At 30.6% G+C, this 26,302-nt stretch overlaps 2 protein-coding genes across 2 annotated transcripts; both read left to right on the forward strand.

The window, feature by feature from the left end:
* Positions 1-312: 312 nt before the first annotated feature.
* On the forward strand, positions 313-8,527 carry LOC147803491 (uncharacterized). The gene is made up of 5 exons (XM_087151251.1): positions 313-492; positions 3,161-3,344; positions 4,446-4,589; positions 5,766-6,764; positions 7,704-8,527. The coding sequence occupies exons 2-5, from the start codon at positions 3,161-3,163 to the stop codon at positions 7,871-7,873; spliced, it is 1,497 nt and encodes a 498-aa protein (XP_087007377.1). The 5' UTR covers positions 313-492; the 3' UTR covers positions 7,874-8,527.
* A 1,140-nt stretch (positions 8,528-9,667) lies between these two features.
* Positions 9,668-24,512, forward strand: LOC122268221 (monocarboxylate transporter 12-like). The gene is made up of 5 exons (XM_043045554.3): positions 9,668-9,882; positions 12,325-12,508; positions 17,314-17,457; positions 18,703-19,659; positions 24,253-24,512. Exons 2-5 carry the CDS (start codon positions 12,325-12,327, stop codon positions 24,384-24,386), a joined length of 1,419 nt encoding a protein of 472 aa, XP_042901488.3. The 5' UTR covers positions 9,668-9,882; the 3' UTR covers positions 24,387-24,512.
* The last annotated feature ends 1,790 nt before the right edge of the window (positions 24,513-26,302 follow it).

Here is a 26,302-nt window from a genome sequence, read left to right on the forward strand (position 1 = left end):
TAACATAAAAACGAAATGCGATTAAAATTTGCTAGAATGAAAAAAATCTAAAACATAATTTTTAATACCACGGCATTATTTAATTTGTTATTAAATGCCTTTTTAGGTTACAAAGTGGACATTATATTTGAATTAAAAACAAACAGAGATTAGAACTACAATACTGCATGTTTCATCGCTGGCAACATCCTTATATTCAGACGTTTAGTATGTGTTACGAAGCGTTGATAATAAACAACTCTTTTTAACTCATAGAAAAAACGTTCTGGGTAGTATTATTTTTTTTTCACATGGAAGAGGAAAAACAAGCGATAAATATTTGTCCATGCCAAGGTCGTGTCATCAACACCAACTTCTGATTAATCTTACTTATTACGACGACGGCTAACTGTCGAAGCTAATTTTGAAACTCGATGTGAGGATAATGTTTTTGGATCATATTTCTTTATCGTTATTTAAAAACTACATTGAATAGTGAATATTCAAGAAAACGTAAGTAAATAGATTTACAAATACATTTAATCTTACAATTTATATTAAGTTTTTTTTCTATAATTTATAATAATTTAAATTATATAATTAAGGAATAAAATTTTATTGGGAATGAAAAAAAATTAAATTTTATTAATTCTTTTTAAAAAAAAACAAATCAGTCTATTTTAAAAATGCAACCGAAAAATATTTCATAAATAAAAAAAGAAAATTTTAATGAAACAGATAAACAAGAGAATGTTTCATTAACGTTCGTGGATATATTTTGTCAAAAGATGGACACAGCATGCTTTTAATAAAGCATTTAAGACACCAGATTTACAACCTTGAACTTTTCAGCTTATGTATCATGGCAATTTTATCAAACATCATGAAGCAAAGATTAATAGGCATCATTAGTTTCCATGAGCAAAAATTGTAAATTTAAAGAGAAATTAAATAAAATAAATTATTAAAATGAATGATTGAATGAAATGAATGATTGAAGGAAATGAATGATTGAATGAAATGAATGAATGATTTCAATTTGAACTACATTTAAATAGAAATTATTTAAATTAAAAATTAATTCACTCTGTAACAAAAAAATCGACGCACCAAGAAGGAGTTGTCCGATTGAAACGAAAATTGGTGGATAGGAAGACAATGTACAGAATAGTAAATGATTAAAATTTCAGAACAATTGAATAATTTATTGCAGAGTTACAGTAACAAGTTCAATAAGGTGTTGACCCGCCTCTAGCCTGGATACAAACTGCCACACGGCATGGCGTAGACCGATAAAGCTCCCGGGTGGTCTCTTGCGGTATTTCCTGCCAAATTCGATCCAATTGTCGAACGAGGTCATCAACATTCCGTACCAAATGCAATCGCCTTTCCATCATATCCCAGACATGCTCGATGGGAGAGAAATATGGTGATTTGGCAGGCCAAGGAAGAGTTTGACAAGCTTGCAGACAGTTCATAGCAACACGTGCCGTATGTGGTCTGGCATTGTCCTGCTGAAAAACCAGTTCAGGGTGCTGCAAAAGGAACGGTAGCAAAACAGGTTTTAGGATGTCGTCGACGTACCGCTGTGCAGTAAGTGTACCTCTAATGACGACCAAAGGGGTCCAGCTGTCAAAGGAAATGGCACCCCAGACCATAATGCCTTGCTGAGGGCCGGTGTGGCGTGCAATAGTGAATGCAGGATCCCCCCCTCTGCCCCGTGCGTCTCCAAACACGTCTTCGATGATCGTCAGGACACAGTTGGAAGCTGGATTCGTCGCTAAAGACTATACGTCGCCAGTCGGCATCATTCCAGCCTGACCTGTTCAAAACATTTATGCATACGAAATTTCAAAGAAATTGCAAATCGGATGATTGCTTCTTGGTGCGTCGATTTTTTTTTTTTTGTTATAGAGTGTATTTATTTTCACCAAAAATGAATTTTTGAACTAAAGTGCATTACATTTTTTCTAAACCTCTAGAATTCATTTAACTCCCATTTTTGCGTATTCATATATCCTTTTAAATCTATGCATACATTGTAGGCTTTATATACTCAAAGAAAATAATTTAGTCAGTATACAAAAAGAAAAATAATGTATTTATGTCAAAAGAATTTCACTTTTGAAGAAATACATTTATGTTGAAAGAAACACGTGTACAGTGTACAAAATAAATAATATATGAACCCCAAAAGAACTTTTGTTCTAATGTTCGGATTTTCACCAATTGAGCTCCAATTTTATGGTTAATTAGAATCAAAAATTAATTAAGTTTCGGAATCAAGCGCAAAAACATAATTTCTCTGAATAAACATACCTTTTGTGACAGATTTGAATATTTTACTTATAAAATATTTGGGGTTACCGGACTCTGGAATATATAGTCCCAATAGTTTAGTCATTAAAACAGTCATTATATGCCAAAGTCATATCGTATTTTTGTGAACTATATGATAGAAATTTCAAAATTTGAAAAAATAGACATTTAACGAGAAACGATGTAGCTACTATTACGAAACTCTTCAATTAAAAATTTAAAGCAAATTCAACGACAAGGCAATAGACGCGTTTTTTAGATCTATTTAGATCTTATAATCCTTTCTCAGTGTTTATAAAATTTGGAATATAAACATTTTAGTTTTCATTTCAACAAAAATCAAAAATCAACTTTTCAACTATTTAAACTCTTGGCTACTTGTGTGCTGTAGCGTCCTCTGGAGGTACCTTAACAGGACGACCACTATTAAAGCACTTCAAGTCCCTGGCAAACCATAGGTCAAGAATTTAAATTTTCATCTTATTCTTTTTCCAAAACGGTTTTTCATGTTTTAAACACAGTCATTCAGCAGACTTTTCCCAGATCTTAGAGGAGGGTACGTAGATCTGGTGAACCAACATTTTATTGTTCCCAAATAAGAATTAAAACTTTAGTAACAATAGTGTTGAAGTTTATAACGGAAAATGTAAGAGTTGTAAATAAATATTCATACGAATATATTTGAATTTATAGCGCAAAATATGCTCTTTTCAGGACAAAATAGCAAAAGAAATTTCAAGTTTATTTTTCCTTTTACTCACGATCTTTCCTTTATTAAAAAGAGCCATATTAGAAAGAGCTATAAATAATTTATAGCTTGTTTTTAAATATTATTCTGTTTATATTTCTTAATTTTTTTCAGATGAAAACAAAAACTTTTGAGGGCGGGAAAATATTGATTGGGAGCTTTATCATTAATTTCATGCTCGCTGGTACCGCTAGACTTTCGGCAGTATACTTTGTGGAAGCTCTGACCCGATACAATGTCAATAGAAAGCAGGCATCCTTTCCTTTCTTTCTAACTTATATAGTTAGAAACCTCTCAGGTAAGTAATGATTTGTTCTAAAATTTCATCATGCAATAGTTGTATTGACGACCAATATTGAGTTGTTAGTGCCAGTTATCAAATTAGCTTATATTACAGATTACTTTTGAGATAAGGAGTAGATACTGCGTAATGAGTTTGGGAATGATCTGCATCTTGGGCAAGGAATCAATGAGCAGAGCATTGCGCAAATAAAAAACTTAACTAATGATGGGAATGGCACCTACTACGATGCAATATTAATGGTACGAAGGACAGAACTTAAGCATGTTGAATAATTTGTGGGGAGCCGCTGAGTCTCAAGGAATACAGCGTGTCTATTTGGAATGTTAGTCATTTAAGGGTATTTTTTAGTTGCTTTTTTTACCCCAAACAAATTTTTCAGAAAAGACATAAAGTTTGGAAACATGCAAAATATTTTAAAGAGAAATGAATTTATTTTGAGAACATTATCTCAACAAGTCGTGGGCACAAAAAACAATGCATCTATTTATGCTAATTTTGCTCCACATATGAGACCAGAAAAATTTAGCTAACTATATAATGATTCTTTCTGAAGATCTGCCCTCTTTCTCGCATGGCCTACCAGTTTTTCTCATGTCGTTCAATAAAATGCTAAAATAAAAATGTATTACAGAGTTAAGCATTATCCCTGGTTTACGGATTTACAAAAACGCCACAAGAGATTGAAGTTCAAGTTGATGTAAATGGTTAAAGAAAAATATATTTTGGAGCAAGACCATTCTACTAATCATATTGAAATTTAATATTTATTATTAGCTCTTGAAGTTTAAGAACTTATTGTAATTATTTATCATAATTATTAACAATTCAAAAGTTAAAAAAATATAAAACATAAATCTAAATAAAGAAGTAGACATTTGCTTCAATTAATTCTTCGATTAAAATTAAACAATAACAAAGTGTATGATGCCTAATTTTTTTTAATTTTTACCAAATCCTCCTAGATAGGGGCTCCTATCTAGGAGAGTTTGTTTTTACCAAATCAGAATGATCCTCTTTAGAAAGTTGTACCCTCAACATATTTTGATATGTGATATTACACACGAGTTTTTAAATTTTGATTTGTTTTAATTACAGGCCCCTTTGTTGGTTACTTATTTCAAATTTTCGGAATGAAATCAATGATATTAATTGGATGCTCAATATCAACAATTAGCATAGGTGCTTGCTTTTTTGCGGAGGACATATTAGCGATAACGCTATTATGGGGATTGATGTTTGGTAAGTTTATTTTTTTAACATTAACAACCAAGCACTTCCTTAAACTGTAAAACAATTTCTTTCATAAATCTCAAAAATCCTCCGCCTTTATCTATGGCGACAATATTGGTCCATGGATTTGCATTAGATCCGAATGTGATATTTATAAGCAACAGATAAAGACACAAATAGCTTTATTTTATTTCCACACATGAATTACTGTATATTAGGTGATATTAAAGTAATTGAGGATTATGCCCACAATAACGTGTAATAATTCTGGGAATAGAACAGTAATGTATCTTTGATAGTTCCTTTATGAATAACCAATCATCTATTCCAAATCATGCGTACAGTGGGAGAAAAAAATTAATCCCACTGAATAGCTTTTGATCTAATGTACTTCATTAACTAGAACTAAATCTTAATGATTCGAGAGGGTTACTTCAAGTTTGCTGATTAATTAGTGCAGACGATATTTTACGTTACGATATCAGACACAAAAAAATACTTTTTCTGAATAAACTTACCTTCTTTTCGATGGATTTGGAATTCTTACTCTCAAAATATAGATCCTGAACCTTAAATAATTCCCAAATTGCGGCTACACCTCACCCTATTTTAAGGGTCAGAAATCCAAATCTGTCAGTAAAATGTTGTGTATTGAAAGAAAGTATGTTTTTGTGTATAATTCCGTAACTTAAAATACCGTTTGCCCTAATAAATTAACGTATTTGAAGTCACCTCCTTGAACCATTAAGATTAAGAACTAGCACCTGAAAATATGATCGTTATATCAATAGATATTCAGGATGATTTTTTTTTCCAACCAAAAAATCTGAGGCCAATAAATCAACCTTTTTTTCATCATTAGCACAGTTTTGAGAAGAGTTAACTGAAACATAACTTAGTAATTTTAAAACTAAGATTTTTTGCCTCTCTTTAGTATAGTCGCACATCTTTATATTCGTAAAGCTTGGGACTATATAAAAAATATTATAAAATTATTAATTTTCACAGCTTAAAAAATATTACGTAAGTCTGAAAGTCATTCTTATGATCAAAATAAATATCCGTCATAAAGTTTTTATACAAAATGTGACACAGCGTGATTGACAGAATCAGTTACACATTCTCGTTAATTTCTTTCGTGCTTAAATATAAAACATCTTGTTTCATATTTAATATTTGTTTTAGGTCTTGGTTATGTCTTGGGAAATCACATGCTGCCAGCACTCTTGAATGAACTATTTCCAGAAAGTAAAAGCAAGGCTAACGGATTTGCAACATCTGGCGCCTGTATAGGCAGCATCTTTTTACCCCTTTTAATTGAGAACTCTATAAATTTATACGGCGTTTCAGGATCTTTTCTGATTTTATCAGCTGTAATGGCTCATACTATTCCCGCTTCTATGCTACTGAAAAATCCTGTTGCAAAAAAATCTGATCCATACAAAGATAAATACACGAAATTTAAACTTCATTCAGTAGAAGAGCAAAATGAAACACATGTTTTAAATTCTCTTGAACCAGAAAAGGAAAATGAAACACATATTTTAAAATCTTTTGAACCAGAAAAGCAAGATGAAACACAAATATCAACATCTCATGAAACAGAAAAAAGGCCTGAATTGAAAGTTTCATGCAAGCAAAATGAACACGAATGTGGAGTGTTAGTTGACAGTAATTCAAAAGATCGTAAAAAACGAAACAGATGGAAAAGTTCGATTCTATCTTTGAAAGTTTATCTTGATCTGCCGTTTCTTCTTTTACTTTTAATCAATGCTGGTACTCTGTTCATTTGTTTCACCGTATTTACTATAATTCTGGATTTCGTTCGTGATAAAGGCGTTGGTGCAAATTTGGAGATATATTACGTTGTGTGTCTACCCGTTTTTGATTTATGTGGTCGCCTCGGCTCAGGAGTTTTTAACGATAAATATTACTTAACTACACCGAAAACTACAACAATATGTTTTGTTTGCGCATCTGTATCATTCATAGCGTTTATCTTCGTTCATCATTATGTACTTGTGCTGTTGTGTGAGCTCTTTGTGTGTGTTTTCATAGGAGCACTATTTGTTTTAATGATCGCGTTAATACCAGATTGCATAGAAGAAGATAAAAGGACTATGGCAATGGGTTCTAGGCTCATTTTATACCCTCCATTTAGTCTAGGAATGTCGCCTATGATAGGTAAAATTATTTTTTTCATATGCCTTAAAAATAGTATATCTATAATAAATATTTTATTTATTAAACACATTTTTTTATTCATTAAACTAATTACAAACCACAGAAATATTAGATAAACTAATGTAACAACATATTCTAAATTGAACTACTTTGAAAACCAAATTATCCAAATTTATTATTATTTTTGCCTCGTCTCTGGCTTCTTAGTACTACATTTCTGTATAGAACAACAAAAACCTAAGGCTGTTGCCTTATCTACAAAAATTAGTTAGAAATTGAGTAATTCAGTACATTTATTCCTTACTAGAAACCCTTCAAATTTTTTTGTACAACAAATAAAATGTAATGATTTTCAAGTCGAATGCACAGCACATTAGGGACATTTCATAGCAGGCAACAGAAATATTGAAATTATTTCCATCTTTGTCATGAAATAAAATGGAAAACTCATCTCAATGTTCCATTACTGCTGTACTACTTCTTCGCGTACCACTTGAGTATGAGCCATAACTTGAGTATCAAATAAAGTATATTCTATTACTTGAAAAAGGCAAGATATGTCACGAAGAATTGATAGGACAGTTTGCGTCATAATATTCCCGTTTATGTATAAAATTTCTACAGCCATTTTAGAAAGGATCAAACATGAATTTAAATAATCATTTCATAATGAAGTCTTTATTTCTATAAAAATACAAAATTATACTAAATAAATGCTTAACGTGTAACTACTTATTCAACAATACTTAATTTATTACTTAAGACAACCTAAAAACTTAAAAATAACTATAATGTTGCCAATAAATAAAGAAATACAAGCGTTTACGGAGCCACATAAGAGAAATATATGTATAGATGATGTGTATAGTTTTTTAGTGCATTTTTAAAATAATTCTAAAATTATATATATTGAAAGCGGCGATTATTGTCTACTTTTAGGTCACTTTAGAGGTACACAGGGGTCCTATGACGGTGTTCTCTACGTTTTGAGTGGAATTTGCCTTGGATGTGGGTTTTTAACATATTTCATTCCACATTTAACAAAAAGAAGAAAGACAAGAAGCAAAAATGAAATCTTCAACAATCCAACGGTTGATCCTAGAATGTGAATTCTATGCTCATCTACAATTCTGCTGCTGTGATTTGTGATAACTTAATGTATTAAAATAATACCATTGAGTTTGAAGAAGAAATTATATGAATTCATGTGCTAGTGTTGTTCAATTGTTAACCTGTTTCATAAGAAGTTTCAGATTACTTTTCGTAAAAGCTCTTAACACTTTTCTTAAAAATAATTAGTGGTTATCCAATTCACTTTGTTCTCGTCCGTGCTTCGTGTTCTCAACGGTAGGGGGCAGTATTTGCAGAGGTTGTTTCAACTTTCGGTAGAAGATTCGCTTGTAATGATTTCTATTCTTTTTTCATCATCTTTCGACTTACTTTTTAATATAATTATTTGTTTTCTATGATGAAATATTCGTTTACAAGTGGTGGCAGTTTTGTTTTTGGATGCCCTATACGTCGATGTCCTAATTTGTTATCTGAAATTAAGATATTTAAATTTTATATATAGCCATCACGTCGAATTCATTGGAGCAATGCATTAAAGGAAAGACTAAGGACTAAAGGAAAGACTGGAGAAAAGAAATAGTCATGTTCTACTATGGCGCCAGATAAAAACAGCACAACTTCTTTTTTTGTTATTTTTATTATTTGATAGATGTGATTTGTTTTCCTTGTGTTTGAATATGTATGACTCATTCTTTTTAAATTTCGATGAATCATGTTTGAATTTCTATAACTCATTTAATAAAGTGCAGCTGAGTGCACATTCTCCCTAAATTTTTAATTTCTATATTATATGTCCCACCTGTAGTGATAGACTTACTACAGGCACATCTATCATTTCAGAAAAATTTATTATATGGATTTTTTTTACATTGTATGATACAGGGTGAAGCAATCTTTGCATAACCCGACCTTGGCCAAGAACCCGACATTACACATTGGACAACTCATATTTGCTCTTTTTTCTATGTTCATTTGAGAAAATAAGAATAAAATATGAATGGACGTAACAATCCCAATGAAGAATAAGCGTGGGATATATCTGTCCCAATGAAGAATACTATTGGGATACATCTGTTCCAACGCAAAATCACAATGCTATTTCACGCAAGAAACTATTTAGCGCCATCTATGGGATATTTGACACATGAAACACGAATACTTGGTTCGACTCACGACTGGGACATATTACAATGAGTTTCTAAGTGCTTTTCACCCCATTAGTAATTTTTAAACATTTGTTGGGACAAATGAGTCCCGTTAGTAGTCAAAGGGTTAACTTAACAACAGTAGTTTTTAACTATAAAGGGCAAGCCGAGAGTTGTATGAAATCCTAGTTTTGGTTAATTAACATATTTACACAACATACAACAGTTTTAAAAAGTAATAAATTCCAAAGAAGTTTAATACTTGTTTCATGAGGGAAAAAATATTTAACTACAAAAAAAAAATTTAAGAAGAAAGTACATTTACGTAATCAATTGTATTGATTTTAAATACACTAGTAATATTTAATATATTTTTAAATGCTTTTTCAGTTTACATCTACGAAATATTAAAATAAAAAAGAAATGTGATTAAAATTTGCACCAATGGAAAAAAAATCTAAAACACAATTTTTTATACCACGGCATTATTTAATTTGTTATTAAATGCCCGTTTAGATTACAAAGTGGAAATTATATTTGAATTAAAATCAAACTGCGATTAGAATTAAAATACTGCATTCATCCCCTGGCAACATCTTTACATTCAGACGTATAGTATGTGTTACGACGCGTTGATAATAAACAAATCTTTTTAACTCATAGAAAAAACGTTCTGTGTAGTATTAATTTTTTTTTCACATGGAACAGGAAAAATAGGCGATAAATATTTGTCCATGCCAAGGCCGTGTCATCGACACCAACTCTTGATTAATCTTACTTATTAGGAGGACTGTTAACCGTCGAAGCTAATTTTGAAACTTGATATGAGGATAATGTTGTTGAATCATAATCCTTTATCGTTTTTTTAAAAACTGCATTGAATAGAGAATATTCAGGAAAACGTAAGTACATAGAATATTTTTTAAAAGTGTTTTTTTTTAACTTTATAATTTATAATGTGTTTTTATTTTCTATCATTTATTTAAGAAATGAAATTTAAATGGGAATGAAAAAGAACGTGTTGAATTTTATTAATTCATTTTGGAAAGAGAAACAAATCAATCTATCTTGAATATACAACCGAACAATTATTTCATAGATGGAAAAGTAAACTTTTAATGAAACAGATAAACAAGAGAATGTTTTATTAACATTCGTGGATATAGTTAGTAAAATAGATGGACTAGCATGTTTTTAATAAAGTATTTAAGACACCAAATTTTAAACCTTGTACTTTTCAGCTTATGTATCGTGGCAAACTTTCAGTAATTTTTAAAAAATACCGATTTTTCATATAATAAAAGAATGAAATTTATAAATCAAATAGTGGGTTTAACAATGTATATACACTCTTTTCATTTGCGGAAAAATTAAATAAAATATTGTATAAATCTTTAAAAACTATCAAAATTTCTTTTTGCTTTGTACAACTCTGAAACATGTCGTGACACCTTTGAAGAAGGTCAAATATAAAGTTTTTATTGAAAATATACATACAAATTTAATTATAAATACCATTTAATCAGATATAATATATATTTTAAAATATTAACAATCAATGATATATCATACATGACTATAAAAAGTTTGTAAATTTAAAAGCAGGTTTTGATTTGTAACTTCTCTAATTACTAGGAAGCTATCACCCCCACCTTGCTGCCCCTCGCCAACCCCCACACAGCTGTTGTGTGAAGTTCGGATCGCTACCATTTATGAAACTATAGTACTCTAGTAATTTCAAGCTCATTAGACGAAAACTGCTTGACATTGCGCAACACTCGGATTGCAAATTTATAGGCAATTAGCTATTGTTAAAGTAATAATGGCTCAATAGTTTAAACAATTTTATCAAACAGCATGGAACAAAAATTAATAGGCATCATTAGTTAACAAGAGCAAAAATTTTAAATTTAAAGAGAAAAATTAAAATTTATTTTCACCTAAAATGAGACAAAATTTTTGAACTAAAGTGTATTTATTTTTTTCTAAGCTTCTGGAATTCATTAAACTCCCATTTTTGGATATACATATATCTATAAATTTAAGGAAGTTGCATAAAATGTAATAGCCTTCTAAATTTATACATGCATTGTAGTTCTTTATATGCTCAAATAGTACATTAATTGTCGGTATACAAAAAGAAAAATTATGAACTTCACCTTTGAAGAAATACATATATGTTGGAAATAACATATGTACAGTGTACAAAATAAATAATATCTCTCCCAAACGAACTTTTGCTCCAATTTTCGAATTTTCACCAATTGAGTGGCAATTTTAATATCTCAAAGGAATGACTTTAAATACCTCAAATATATATATAATTAATTAGCACTAAATATTATTCAAGTTTCGGTCTCAGACACAAAAACCTAATTGCTCAGAAAAAGATACTTCTTTTTAGACAGATTTGGATATTTTACTATCCAAATCTGTTCTATTGTTACCATATTTGGCGTAACCGGACTCTGGAATTTATAGTCTCAATAGTTCAGTCATTAATACAATCATTATGCCCATTAGTCATATACGTCATCATCGTATTTTTGCGAATTATAAATTGGAAATTTCAAAATTTAAAAAAATAGACATTTAAAGAGAAACGATGCAGCTACTTTAACGATACTCTTCAATTTAAAATTTCAACCAAATTTAACGAAAAGGCAATAGGCACGTTTTTTATATAACCTTTCTCAGCGTTTATAAAATTTAGAACATAGAGATTTTCTTTATTCAAATTTTAACGTTTCTGAACTTTTTGGTTTAGTTTTCATTTCAACGAAAATCAAAAATAGCATATTTCAACTCTTGGCTACTCGTGTCGTCCTCTGGAGGTACCTTAACAGGAGGACCACTATTAAAGCACTTCGAGGCCCTCGCAAACGATAGAATTTAGATTTTCATCATATTATTTTTTTCCATAACGGTTTTCAATTTTTTAAACATATTACTTCAGCAGACTTTTCACAGGTTTTAGAGGAGATTACGTAGATCTTTCGGATGTTGGATCTACGTAGAACCAACATTTTATTGTTTCCAATTAAGTAAATCTTTCGGATGTTGGATCTACGTAGAACCAACATTTTATTGTTTCCAATTAAGACTTAAAACTTTAGTAGCAGCAGTTCTGTAGTTTATAACTTAAAATAGGAAAGGCGTAAAAACATATTTATACGAAATATCTTTGAATTTATAGCCCAAAATATGCTCTTCTTCAGGACAAAATAGAAAAAAAAAACTTACCATCCTACCTTTTGGCTCAATAGCCATATTATAGAAAACTCGAAATAATTTATAGTTTGTTTTTAAATATTATTCTGTTTATGTCTCTAAATTTTTTTCAGATGAAAACGAAAACTATTGATGGCGGGAAAATATTGATTGGGAGCTTTATCATTAATTTCATGCTCGCTGGCACCATAAGACTTTCGGCAATATACTTTGTGGAATCTCTAACCCGATACAATGTCAATAGAAAGCAGGCATCCTTTCCTTTCGTTCTCACTTTTATAGTTAGAAACCTTTCAGGTAAGTAATAATTTGTTTTAAAAATTCATCGTGCAATAGTTGTATTGATGAGCAATATTGAATTGATAAATTTAGTTGTCAGATTAGCTTACATTACTAGAAGGGAAAAGATTACTCTTGCTATAATCATATCAGCTTCCTCTTGTCAGTACTTTTGATTCTGAATAATGTTTTGGTTCAAATGTTTGAGATAAGGAGTAGATACTTATAGGAGAGTTTGGTAATGATCTGAATCTTAGTGAAAGAATCAATGAACTAATAATGGGAATGTTGCGTATTACGATAGAATATTAGTGGTACGAAAGGCAAAACTTAAACATGTTAAATAATTTGTGAGGAGCCGAAGAGTCTCAAGGAATACAGTGTTTACGTCCCAAAGAAGTGACACAGGTTCCAATCCCAGTAGTGGCAAGTTGATACGAATTCTGCTTACCGGTCCGCCTCGACCTTAGTGCTAATATAAAATATATTCAGTATTAGACGGATCATGGATTAAATTCCCCTTTAAACCGTGGGAGATTTCCGTGTTTTTCCTCTTTATATAAAGCAAATGCAGGATAGTTCCAGTAAAAAAATTCTCCATGAAGGTTAGTTTTCCGTATTGCTTGATTCAGGAGTCCTCTGGGTTGGGTTAAAAATCACAAGGCTATTAAGTTAAGCATTTATACTCGCAAACTCAGAATTGGGTCAACTGACCAACGCCGGTTATAAAATAAAATATATAATAAACTAATTTGTGAACATGGTATATTAAGTTCAATAATTTCGATAATTAAAAATTTCGGTTGATTCTCCTATGTTTTCGTTTCAAAAGACTTCGCATATCCTTTCAGAAAACTTTTTTAAAATTATATTTAACCAATGTTTGTCTTTTGTCTTGTTATCAGTACTGTAAAGAATCAAGATGTACTGAAGAGACATTTCTTATATAAAAATACATTTATTGAAACATCAAAAACACACCTTAAAATACAAAAAGCTGATCTCAACAAAAAATCAAATAACGGCAAACTAATCAACTAATTCCAAAAATTGTCTTGTTATTTTTACTTTCTCTTTTATCTCGTTGTACTTTTTTTCATGGTTGTGTTAGCTCGATATTTGTAGGACTCTATACTTGCCTCTCACTTTACAGCCCACACAAAGGTTTTTATATGCATGCATATTTCGTTTTTGTCCATATTTTTTTCTACCTAGTACTACCACGGAATGTATATCAAGTTTTACTATAAAATATACAGAATATACATTCTGTTTATTTAGAATGTTAGTCATTAAAGGGTATTTTTTAGTTGCTTTTTTTTACCTCATTCAACTTTTTAAGAAAAGACAAAGTTTGGAAAGTCGCAAAATTTCGTAATGAGAAATGAATTTATTTTTAGAACATTATCTCAACAATTTGTGAGCATGAAAAACAATATATCTATTTATGCTAATTTTGCTCCACATATGAGCCTAGAAAAATTTATTTAACTATGTAATGGTTCTTTCCGAAGATCTGCGCTCTTTCCCGCATGGCCTACCAGTTTTTATAATGTCGTTAAATAAAATGCTAAAATATAAATGTATTAGAGAGTTAAGCATTCTCCCTGGTTTAAGGATTTACAAAACTGCCACAAGTGATTGAAGTTCAAGTTGATGTAAGTGGTTGATTAAAAATTCATCATGCAATTGTTGTATTGACGACCAATATTGAGTTGATAGTGTAAGTTTTCTGATTAGCTTATATTACAGATTGCTTTTGCGATAAGGAATAGATACTGTGTAATGAGTTTGGTAATGATCTGAATCTTAGACAAGAAATCAATGAGCAGAGCAGTGTGCAAATAAAAAACTGAACTAATGATGGGAATGTCACCTACTACGATGCAATATTAATGGTACGAAAGACAGAACTTAAGCACATTGAATAATTTGTGAGGATCCGCAGAGTCTCAAGGAATACAGCGTGTATATTTGGAATGTTAGTCATTGAAGGGTATTTATTAGTTGCTTTTTTTTACCCCAAGCAAATTTTTACGAAAAGACAAAGTTTGGAAACACTCAAAAGTTTTTAAAGAGAAATGAATTTATTTTGAGAACATTATCTCAACAATTCGGGGGCACAAAAAACAATGTATCTATTTATGCTAATTTTGCTCCACATATGAGCCAAGAAAAATTTATTTAACTATGTAATGGTTCTTTCCGAAGATCTGCCCTCTTTCCCGCATTGCCTACCAGTTTTTATAATGTCGTTAAATAAAATGCTAAAATATAAATGTATTAGAGAGTTAAGCATTCTCCCTGGTTTAAGGATTTACAAAACTGCCACAAGTGATTGAAGTTCAAGTTGATGTAAGTGGTTGATTAAAAATTCATCATGCAATTGTTGTATTGACGACCAATATTGAGTTGATAGTGTAAGTTTTCTGATTAGCTTATATTACAGATTGCTTTTGCGATAAGGAATAGATACTGTGTAATGAGTTTGGTAATGATCTGAATCTTAGACAAGAAATCAATGAGCAGAGCAGTGTGCAAATAAAAAACTGAACTAATGATGGGAATGTCACCTACTACGATGCAATATTAATGGTACGAAAGACAGAACTTAAGCACATTGAATAATTTGTGAGGATCCGCAGAGTCTCAAGGAATACAGCGTGTATATTTGGAATGTTAGTCATTGAAGGGTATTTATTAGTTGCTTTTTTTTACCCCAAGCAAATTTTTACGAAAAGACAAAGTTTGGAAACACTCAAAAGTTTTTAAAGAGAAATGAATTTATTTTGAGAACATTATCTCAACAATTCGGGGGCACAAAAAACAATGTATCTATTTATGCTAATTTTGCTCCACATATGAGCCAAGAAAAATTTTTTTAACTATGTAATGGTTCTTTCCGAAGATCTGCCCTCTTTCCCGCATTGCCTACCAGTTTTTATCATGTCGTTAAATAAAATGCTAAAATATAAATGCATTAGAGAGTTAAGCATTCTCCCTGGTTTAAGGATTTACAAAACTGCCACAAGTGATTGAAGTTCAAGTTGATGTAAGTGGTTGATTAAAAATTCATCATGCAATTGTTGTATTGACGACCAATATTGAGTTGATAGTGTAAGTTTTCTGATTAGCTTATATTACAGATTGCTTTTGCGATAAGGAATAGATACTGTGTAATGAGTTTGGTAATGATCTGAATCTTAGACAAGAAATCAATGAGCAGAGCAGTGTGCAAATAAAAAACTGAACTAATGATGGGAATGTCACCTACTACGATGCAATATTAATGGTACGAAAGACAGAACTTAAGCACATTGAATAATTTGTGAGGATCCGCAGAGTCTCAAGGAATACAGCGTGTATATTTGGAATGTTAGTCATTGAAGGGTATTTATTAGTTGCTTTTTTTTACCCCAAGCAAATTTTTACGAAAAGACAAAGTTTGGAAACACTCAAAAGTTTTTAAAGAGAAATGAATTTATTTTGAGAACATTATCTCAACAATTCGGGGGCACAAAAAACAATGTATCTATTTATGCTAATTTTGCTCCACATATGAGCCAAGAAAAATTTTTTTAACTATGTAATGGTTCTTTCCGAAGATCTGCCCTCTTTCCCGCATTGCCTACCAGTTTTTATCATGTCGTTAAATAAAATGCTAAAATATAAATGCATTAGAGAGTTAAGCATTCTCCCTGGTTTAAGGATTTACAAAACTGCCACAAGTGATTGAAGTTCAAGTTGATGTAAGTGGTTGATTAAAAATTCATCATGCAATTGTTGTATTGACGACCAATATTGAGTTGATAGTGTAAGTTTTCTGATTAGCTTATATTACAGATTGCTTTTGCGATAAGGAATAGATACTGTGTAATGAGTTTGGTAATGATCTGAATCTTAGACAAGAAATCAATGAGCAGAGCAGTGTGCAAATAAAAAACTGAACTAATGATGGGAATGTCACCTACTACGATGCAATATTAATGGTACGAAAGACAGAACTTAAGCACATTGAATAATTTGTGAGGATCCGCAGAGTCTCAAGGAATACAGCGTGTATATTTGGAATGTTAGTCATTGAAGGGTATTTATTAGTTGCTTTTTTTTACCCCAAGCAAATTTTTACGAAAAGACAAAGTTTGGAAACACTCAAAAGTTTTTAAAGAGAAATGAATTTATTTTGAGAACATTATCTCAACAATTCGGGGGCACAAAAAACAATGTATCTATTTATGCTAATTTTGCTCCACATATGAGCCAAGAAAAATTTTTTTAACTATGTAATGGTTCTTTCCGAAGATCTGCCCTCTTTCCCGCATTGCCTACCAGTTTTTATCATGTCGTTAAATAAAATGCTAAAATATAAATGCATTAGAGAGTTAAGCATTCTCCCTGGTTTACGGATTTACAAAAACGCCTCAAGTGATTGAAGTTCAAGTTGATGTAAATGGTTAGAGAAAAATAAATTTTTGAACAAGACCATTCTAGTTTCGGAAGAATTTAAACACTCTACTAATCATATTGAAATTTAATATTTATTATTAGCTCTTGAAGTTTAAGAACTTATTGTAATTATTTATCATAATTATTGAAAATTCAAAAGTTAAAAAAATATAAAACATAAATCTAAATAAAGAAGTAGACATTTGCTTCAATTATTTCTTCGATTAAAATTAAACAACAACAAAGCGTATGTTGCCTAATTTTTTTTTAATTTTTAGCACATCAGAATAATTCTCTTTTAAAAATTGTACCTTCAACCTATTTTTCTATGTGATATTATACACGAGTTTTTAAATTTTGGTTTGCTTTAATTACAGGCCCTTTTGTTGGTTACTTATTTCAAATTTTCGGGATGAAATCAATGATATTAATTGGATGCTCAATATCAACAATTAGCATAGGTGCTTGCTTTTTTGCGGAGGACATATTAGCGATAACGCTATTATGGGGATTGATGTTTGGTAAGTTTATTTATTAACATTAACAACCAAGCACTTCCTTAAACTGTAAAACAATTTCTTCCATAAATTTCAAAAATCCTCCACTTTTATCTATGGTGACTATATTGGTTATAAAATACAGCTATGGTTTTGTAAAATAAGACCTTTCCTAGGCCCAAAAGACTTCAGTTACGAAATTTATAGCAATGAATCAGGATAAATTGAAATAGACCATGGATTTATATTAAATCCGAATGTGATACTTATAACAGATAAAATCACCTATAGCTTTATTATCTTATTTCCACGCGCAAATTATTGTATATTAGGTGATATTGAAGTAATTGGGAATTATATACCCATCTCACAATAACGTGTTAAGATTATTCTGGAAATAGCACAATAATGTTTCTTTGATAGTTCATTTATAAATAACCAATAATCTATGACTAATCATGCGTAGAGTGAGCGAAAAACATGAATCTCACTGAATAGCTTTTGATCTAAAGTACTTCATTAGCTACAACTAAATCTGATTCGAGCGGATTACTTCGAATATGCTGATTAATAAGGGGAAAGATATTTTACGTTACGATATCAGAGACAAAAAAAAGTACTTTCTCTGAATAAACTTACCTTCTTTTCGAGGGAGTTGGAATTCTTACTCTCAAAATATAGATTCTAAGCCTTAAGTAATTCCCAAATTCCGGCAACCCCTCCGACATATTTTGAAATGTGTATTGAAATAAAAGTTCGTTTTTGTGTATAATTCCGTAACTTAAAATATTGTTTGCCCTAATAAATTAACATATTTGAGGTCACCTCCTTTAACCATTAAGAATAAGAACTAGCACGTGAAAATAAGATCATTATATCAATAGATATTCAGCGTGATTCGTTTTTTCCCGCCAAAGAATCTGCAGCAATAAATCAACCTTTTTTTTCATCGTTATGAGAAGAGTTAACTGTAACATAACTTAGTAATTTTAAAACTAAGGTTGTTTGCCTCTTTTTAGTATAGTCACACATCTTTATGTTCGTAAAGCTTGGGACTAAATAAAAATTTTAGAAAATTATTATTTTTCATACCTTAAAAAATATTATGTAAGTCTTGAAGTCATTGTTATGATCAAATTGAATGTCAGTCTTAAAGTTTTTATACAAAATGTGACACAACAGGATTGACAAAATCAGTTACACATTCTCGTTAGTTTCTTTCATGCTTAAATATAACGCATCTAGTTTCATATTTAATATTTGTTTCAGGTCTTGGTTATGTCTTGGGAAATCACATGCTACCAGCTCTCTTGAATGAACTATTTCCAGAAAGTAAAAGCAAGGCTAACGGATTTTCAACATCTGGCGCCTGTATAGGCGGCATCTTTTTACCCCTTTTAATTGAGAACTCTATAAATTTATACGGCGTTTCAGGATCATTTCTGATTTTATCAGCTGTAATGGCTCATACTATTCCAGCTGCTATGCTACTGAAAAATCCTGTTGCAAAAAAATCTGATCCATACAAAGATAAATACACGAAATTTAAACTTCACTCAGTAGAAGAGCAAAATGAAACACATGTTTTGAATTCTCTTGAACCAGAAAAGCATCATGAAACACAAATTTCAACATCTCATGAAACAGAACAAGGGCCTGAATTGAAAATTTCATGCAAGCAAAATGAATACGAATGTGGAGTGTTAGTTGACAGTGTTTCAAAAGATAGTAAGAAACGGAACAGATGGAAAAGTTCGATTCTATCTTTGAAAGTTTATCTTGATCTGCCGTTTCTTCTTTTACTTTTAATCAATGCTGGTACTCTGTTCATTTGTTTCACCGTATTTACTATAATTCTAGATTTCGTTCGTGATAAAGGCGTTGGTGCAAATTTGGAGATATATTACGTTGTGTGTCTACCCGTTTTTGATTTATGTGGTCGCCTTGGCTCAGGAGTTTTTAACGATAAATATTACTTAACTACACCAACAACTACAACAATATGTTTTGTATGCGCATCTGTATCATTCATAGCGTTTATCTTCGTTCGTCATTATGTACTTGTGTTGTTGTGTGAGTTCATTTTGTGTGTTTTCATAGGAGCACTATTTGTTTTAATGATCGCGTTAATACCAGATTGCATAGAAGAAGATAAAAGGACTATGGCAATGGGTTCTAGGCTCATTTTATACCCCCTATTTAGTCTAGGAATGTCGCCTATGATAGGTAAAATTAGTTTTTTTCTACACCTTAAAAATAGTATATCTATGATACATTTTTAAAAATAACACAATGTTTAAATACATTTTTAAAAATAATGGGCATAATTATCATAATTATTTCTTTTTATTATGCCTTATAAACACTTCTATACTATGTGACTATTTAAATGTTTGGTGCTTGGATAAAAGCTCTAATTCGTAGCTGAAATGATTCAATATATTTTTTATTAATGCAGTCTTCATTTTGCATTTTAAAAGAAACTAAGAAATAAGTAAAATGGAAAATCTTTTATCACTATTTACTTTCATTTTTCAGAATTACATTGTACTCAAAAAGCCTTATTTTGCTCAATTCCCTGATAAAGAAAATTCTGTGTAACTTTATTTCGTGCAAATACTTTTATATAATTCTGATTCTGTATAAAATTACAGATATTCTCTAAACGGTTACATAAACCCTTCAAAATTAATTCATAACTCTTATCAATATTACTGTTTTTCAAGTGTCACTTCAAATTTGAAACTAGTTTAAAGAAATCATATACATTGTAATAATCAGGTCAGTATTTCATAGTAAACATAGTGTTTAAGAAGTCAATAATAGAGATTTTCATCAGCAATACCTGTTTTTATAAACAGTAAGTTTACATGTATGATCCTTAAAGAAGTTTGTTTTTCTCAGCTGAACACCAAAGCTGATGCACAACAGTACGTGCTCTCAAAACTTGATGGTCATTATAATACAATCTATTATATATAATTCTCTTACGTGGCTCCCAAATTTTGGTTGTATTTCTTTTCCGCCGGTGGCAACGTTTGCTTTGTTTTGAAAACACCAAAGCATTCTGCCTTTTAATGATGTGTTTCTGATATAATATATATAATTCTCTTACGTGGCTCCCAAATTTTGGCTGAAGTACTTTGTACAACTAAATAAGACTCTTTTCACAACAGTTAAATATTTACTTTATTTTCTTCATTCATAGAGAAAACAGTCGGCAAAGAATTCTGTTAGGTTAAAAAACATTTCGCTAAAAAAATAATGAATTCTAAAAGAAATAAAAATAAACAACTGAAAAAATTAAAATGCTGCTGCCAGCCATAGAATTTTTTGAAAGTTAACTTAGCAACATAAGTCAAAATGACATAGAAGCGCAACTAGATCAAAATTATAATACCTGAGCGCTTGACGTAACAAATCCTTCAATTCTAAAAGTGTTGTATCGCCAAATGCCCAAATTAACAATTGTGTTCTTAAAGAAATTCTACAAAAAGTTTTAAATAAAAAACCTACTTCTACAACTGTTTCTTGAAGAACTTGGCTCATTGATTAAAAATATTGTTTTAATTTTACAGTACTTACTTTACTTCTACTTTCATTATTGCTATGACCCTCTTTCATTACATTTTACAACTTCATGCTAAATTTGAGGACTTTACGTTGTTTTGTGTTTGAATACTGACATTTAGAAATGTGTACATAAAAAAATAATATTTAGAGGTGAAGAGTTGCCTCAGAAAAATTTGAATTGTTGACATTGAACTTAACAATGGAAACAATCGTTTTTGTGAAAAATTGAATTGTATTGTTGACATCAAAACTAAAAATATTGTGTTTCAACTTAACAATACTACCTTAATTTATACTTTAGAATTGCCTCGGAGAAATTTGAATTGTTTGTAATGACTTAAACAAAAAGTTTTATTTTAACTGACAAATACTATATTATAATTTTAACTTTTTCTATGACTATACTCATTTTCTTACTCTTTTCTTTGTTTTTTATACATTTCATTTTTTGTGATAAAATAAAAAACTTATAGTTGTTCTGCTTCTGAACACTGATGAAAACACAAAATGATGGGCTTCATCAACAATCAAAAATATATACATTTATTTTACAAATTCCATATTATTAAGGTGGCGCCCTTCAGAGAATAAAAATACAAAATTATCTTCATCAACGCCGATGCTTTACATCCGGCGTTCAGTGGCAGACTACTATTTCATATTGTTTTACAACACATGGCTTTAGCCCTCTGGTGAGAAAGACTTTAAAACAAAACTTACAACAGTTACTTTTCTCAACAACTAAAATTTAGAATAGTGTGATTAAGAAAAATATGTGAACTGTTTGCAATTTCAAATTAATATTGAAATGTACAGGTTTAGAATTTTCTACAGTGAAAAGTTTTCGGAACTTCAGTATTCAAAAAAATATACAAAAACTAGACGTTAAGAACGTATCCAATGAGCGAGCAAAGCGAGCATTGGATTGCGAAGCAATCCAAAATGAACTGTGAAAGCAGTTCCGGGGGTTGGTGAGCGCCAGCGATCAGGGGGCGAAGCCTCCTAGTCCATATTAAAACTTCCTCCGACCACCAATTCACGTGCTACAGCGCAAAGAATGAATTTTCCATAGTACTAAGCTAGTATTTTATTACACTATTGAGTTGTTAGATTACAGCTCTATTTATTCAAAAATGAGTTTTATTAGGAGTATATCTCATTTGTTTTTATTAATTATTTATTTTTGATTGCTTTGTTTGGTAAAGCACATCTAAAATCAACAAAGATAATTTCGCAACTTATGATGGGGGTGACGTTACCGAAATGCTCTGCTCCCCAAAAGTTCAGGCACAGGCAGTTTTCATCTCAATCCACTTTCTGATAGTGTTGAATAGGTAAAGAATCCCTAGCATTAAAAGAATATACACAAGGAACACTCCAATACAACGATTACGACAGACACTCCAATATTGATTATTTGCTCCCCATTACCCAAGAAGTCAACGCCATTTTAACAGAGGAAGTTTGATATTTCGGAAACTCATTAACCTCATATATTGTCAAGAGGTCCTGTAACTAGTATAAGAATACAAATGTGCTCTTAAAACCATATGTTCATTTTTTATACTTTCATTTGATTCTGATATTTTTTAATGGATGATTGCACGCTGCCACATAGATCTATCTAGAATTTTCTGGAATGTAAAGATATTTGCCGAATGGATTATCCAGCCAAATTTCCAGGCCTAAAGCAGTTAGAGAATGGTTATAACTACCTTGGCAGGGAAGTTAGTTGCTTTAAGTCATCATATACGGTGTTGCGTGATTTTAAACCAGGCTTACTCTTTGTCTTGTCTTTGGTCCCCATTTCAAAGCCTGGCAACTTAAATATCAGCGAGGAATGTCTGTTAAGTGCGTTAAAGTTAGGAATGGGCATATTTCTTTCTAAAACTAGTTATTATCAATATTCTCCCTTGTTGGCGCATAAACTCAAAATATAGTCATGATGTAAGTGATAAAAGATTTCTTTACTGTGGAGTTAGATTCCAAAGTCATGAGTAACTTAGATTCGTATGTCAGAGGAATCTTAGATAACTATGTTAGAGATATCCTAGGCTTACTAATTCTGTAAAAGACAGTCGAGTCATTTGTTTCAGGCATCCCCATTTCCTCTAACATAGTGGCTTATTTTCAAGAATTACAATCAGGATTGTGATAAATCTAGGCTCAACAAAGCAGAGCTAAAACGGCATAATTCCTACCAATATTAATTTTACACCAATTTTGATTTTAAAAAAATAGTACCAACTTGCCGCTTAAATATGTCCTTTAGATTTGTAAAATGAGTGACGTTGTTTACGAATGGAAAGAAATCGATATTAATCCGTCATCAATAAACATATTTTCGAATAAACTTGGAAAAATATGCTCACAATGACATTGGGACAAGAAAAACGTAAGTTAAGTGAATTTAAATAATGTACCATTCTGTTTTATTTATTAAAAGAATTACGAAACACAGAAATATTCGACAAACTGATGTAACAACACATTCTAAATTTAATTTTAGTGTTATCTTTTTGTATAGAGCAACAAAAACTTTAAACTGTTGCTTTAATTTCAAAAATTAGCTAAAAAATTAATAACTCAGTAAATTTATTCCGCACTAGAAGCCCTTCAAAATTTTCTTGCACAACAAATAAAATTTAATGGTATTCAAGCCCCATCTTTGTCATGATATTAGATAGAAAACTCATCTCAATGTTCCATTACCTGCTATACTACTTCCTCGCACACCACTCGAGCCATAAACTAGAGTACCGCATAATATATATTCTATTACTCGAAAAAGGCAAGCTATGTCACGAAGAATTGATAAGACAGTTTGCGGCAGCATAGTACCGTTTATGTATAAAATTTCAACAACCATTTCAGATAGGAACAAAAATAAATTTAGGTAAAAACGTCGTAATAAATAATATATAATTTCTATAAAATACAAGCTTACTAAATAAATACTACAAAACTATACCAAATAAATGCTTAACGTGTAACTACTTATTCAGAACTACTTAATTTACTACTTCAGACAGCCTAAGAACATGAATAATAACTAATGTTGCCAATAAATAGAGAAATACCAGTGTTTATGGAGCCACATGAGTGAAATATATGTATAGATAATGAGTATAGTTTTTTATTGTATTTTTCTCATAATTTAAAAATATATATATTGAAAGCGGTGATTACGAAACAACCTGTATGATGACTTAAGTACAATTTAATTCTTGTATTATCTACTTTTAGGTCACTTTAGAGGTACACAGGGGTCCTATGACGGTGTCCTGTATGTTTTGAGTGGAATTTGCATCGGATGTGGGTTTTTAACATATTTCATTCCATACTTAACGAAGAGAAGAAAGACAAAAAGCCCCCAATGAAATCGTCAACAATCCAACGGTTGATCAATGACTCAATTGTGAATTCTATGCTCATCTACAATCCTGCTGCTGTGATAAGTGATAACTTAATGTATTCAAATAAAACCATTGAGTTTGAAGAAGAAATTATTTGAATTCATGTGCTAGTGTTGTTCAATTCTTAACCTGTTTCATATGAAGTTTCAGATTACTTTTTCGTAAAAGCTCTTTAAGTTTTTTTTAAAAATAATTAGTTGTTATACAATCCATTTTATTCTGGTCCGTACTTCGTGTTCTCAACGGTAGGGGGCAGTATTTACAGACGTTGTTTCAACTTTCGGTAGAAGGTTCGTTAGTAATGATTTCTCTACTTTTTTTTTCATAATCTTTCGACTTATTTTTTAATATAATTATTTGTTTTCTATGATGAAATATTCGTTTACAAGTGGTGGCAGTTCTGTTTTTGGATGCCCTACACGTCGATGCCCTAATTTGTTATCTGAAATTAAGATATCTAAATTTTATAAATAGCCATCACGTCGAATTCATTGGAGCAATGCATTAAAGGAAAGACTAAGAGAAAAGAAATAGTCATGCTCTACTATGGCGCCAGAGAAATACAGCACAACTTATTTTGTTATTTTTATTATTTGATAGATGTGCTTTTTTTTCCTTGTGTTTGAATATGTATGACTCATTCTTTATAAATTTCAGAGAATCATGTTTTAATTTCTATGACTCATTTAATAAAGTGCTGCTCAGTGCACATTCTCTATAAATTTTTGAATTCTATGTTCATTAAATTACAAATTCAAATAAAAAACAAGTTATACTTCAACTTTTGGAGGCCTGTACATCTACATTAAATTTCTTTTATACTCATATCCTATTGGTCAACAGTTTTATTAATTAATTAAGTTATTAATAAAGGAAGCTTCATGTCACTGTTTTATAACGTGATTAACTGCCAGGAAATTTTAGTTTTCTTTTGGAAAAAAAAAGATTTAGTATTTTAATTTGTGTTTAATTTTAATTTTGTCACAATTTTGGGAAACCACTGCGGAGTTCAAACATTCAGAGCCTCTGCACATTTTTCCCGATGGATTTTTTTTTTGTTGTTTTTTTTTGTTTTGTTTTTCAGTATATAAGAATATAAGGGATAACCGTAACGTGGACAATATGGCGCACTAATAATGCAGTCTTCGTAATATTGATTTACGTCTCTGCCATGTCTCTAAAACTATTTAAGCGAAGATTCTTAATTATTTAATTTTTTATTAATTTAATGCATAATGATTGGAATTATTTTGAAGTAAAAAGTATCCGAACTTTAACATTGGTTAGATTGTTTCTAAGTAAACAATAAAATTAAGCAATAAAATAAATTATATATAAATCTCTAATGCTAATTCGGAAAAAGAATTTAATTTTTTTGCCGGTGGCAACGCTAATGAAAATATTCATGTGCCAGTTTTAAGTGTCAAACATCCAGCATGGGATTATTTGTAATTGAAATAAAACTTCTGGATCTAAATTCAATATTTAAAAAAAGCAAAACAAATATGACGGCTTTCTTTTTACTTAGTCATAAGTTATGTAATTGAAATAAATTATTTAAAAAAAATTAAATAGACGATCGGAAAAGAACAACTAAAGTTGTTCAGGGGAAAGTGAACCAGTTAATAAACTATTAAAAGTAATATCGGCACTGCTGCTTGGTATATACAAAATAACAAAAGAATGGTCGAACGTAGTCAGAAAACTATTATCGAATCGGAGAAATGCAAAGAACGTCTAAGTGCCACCGCTCTAAACGTGTGTGCAGCTGAAACAATGTTGATGAATATTATTATGGGACTCTTTGAGTACAAAAATTTAAAACAAAAAAATTAATTAGTTTTAATGAGAGCAAACAAAAGGACAAATTAAGATATATT

Source organism: Parasteatoda tepidariorum, chromosome 9, assembly GCF_982258835.1.
Source record: "Parasteatoda tepidariorum strain Cologne lab strain chromosome 9, Ptep-v5.0, whole genome shotgun sequence".
Classification (NCBI taxonomy): Eukaryota; Metazoa; Arthropoda; class Arachnida; order Araneae; family Theridiidae; genus Parasteatoda; species Parasteatoda tepidariorum.

Bases quoted from the DNA above. Each gene is read 5' to 3' on its own strand.
- LOC122268221 (XM_043045554.3), top strand. From the start codon at position 12,325: ATGAAAACGAAAACTATTGATGGCGGGAAAATATTGATTGGGAGCTTT. The intron at 12,509-17,313 runs GTAAGTAATAAT...CTTTAATTACAG, and splicing joins TATAGTTAGAAACCTTTCAG to GCCCTTTTGTTGGTTACTTA. The intron at 19,660-24,252 runs GTAAAATTAGTT...ATCTACTTTTAG, and splicing joins AGGAATGTCGCCTATGATAG to GTCACTTTAGAGGTACACAG.
- LOC147803491 (XM_087151251.1), top strand. From the start codon at position 3,161: ATGAAAACAAAAACTTTTGAGGGCGGGAAAATATTGATTGGGAGCTTT. The intron at 4,590-5,765 runs GTAAGTTTATTT...TATTTGTTTTAG, and splicing joins ATTATGGGGATTGATGTTTG to GTCTTGGTTATGTCTTGGGA. The intron at 6,765-7,703 runs GTAAAATTATTT...GTCTACTTTTAG, and splicing joins AGGAATGTCGCCTATGATAG to GTCACTTTAGAGGTACACAG.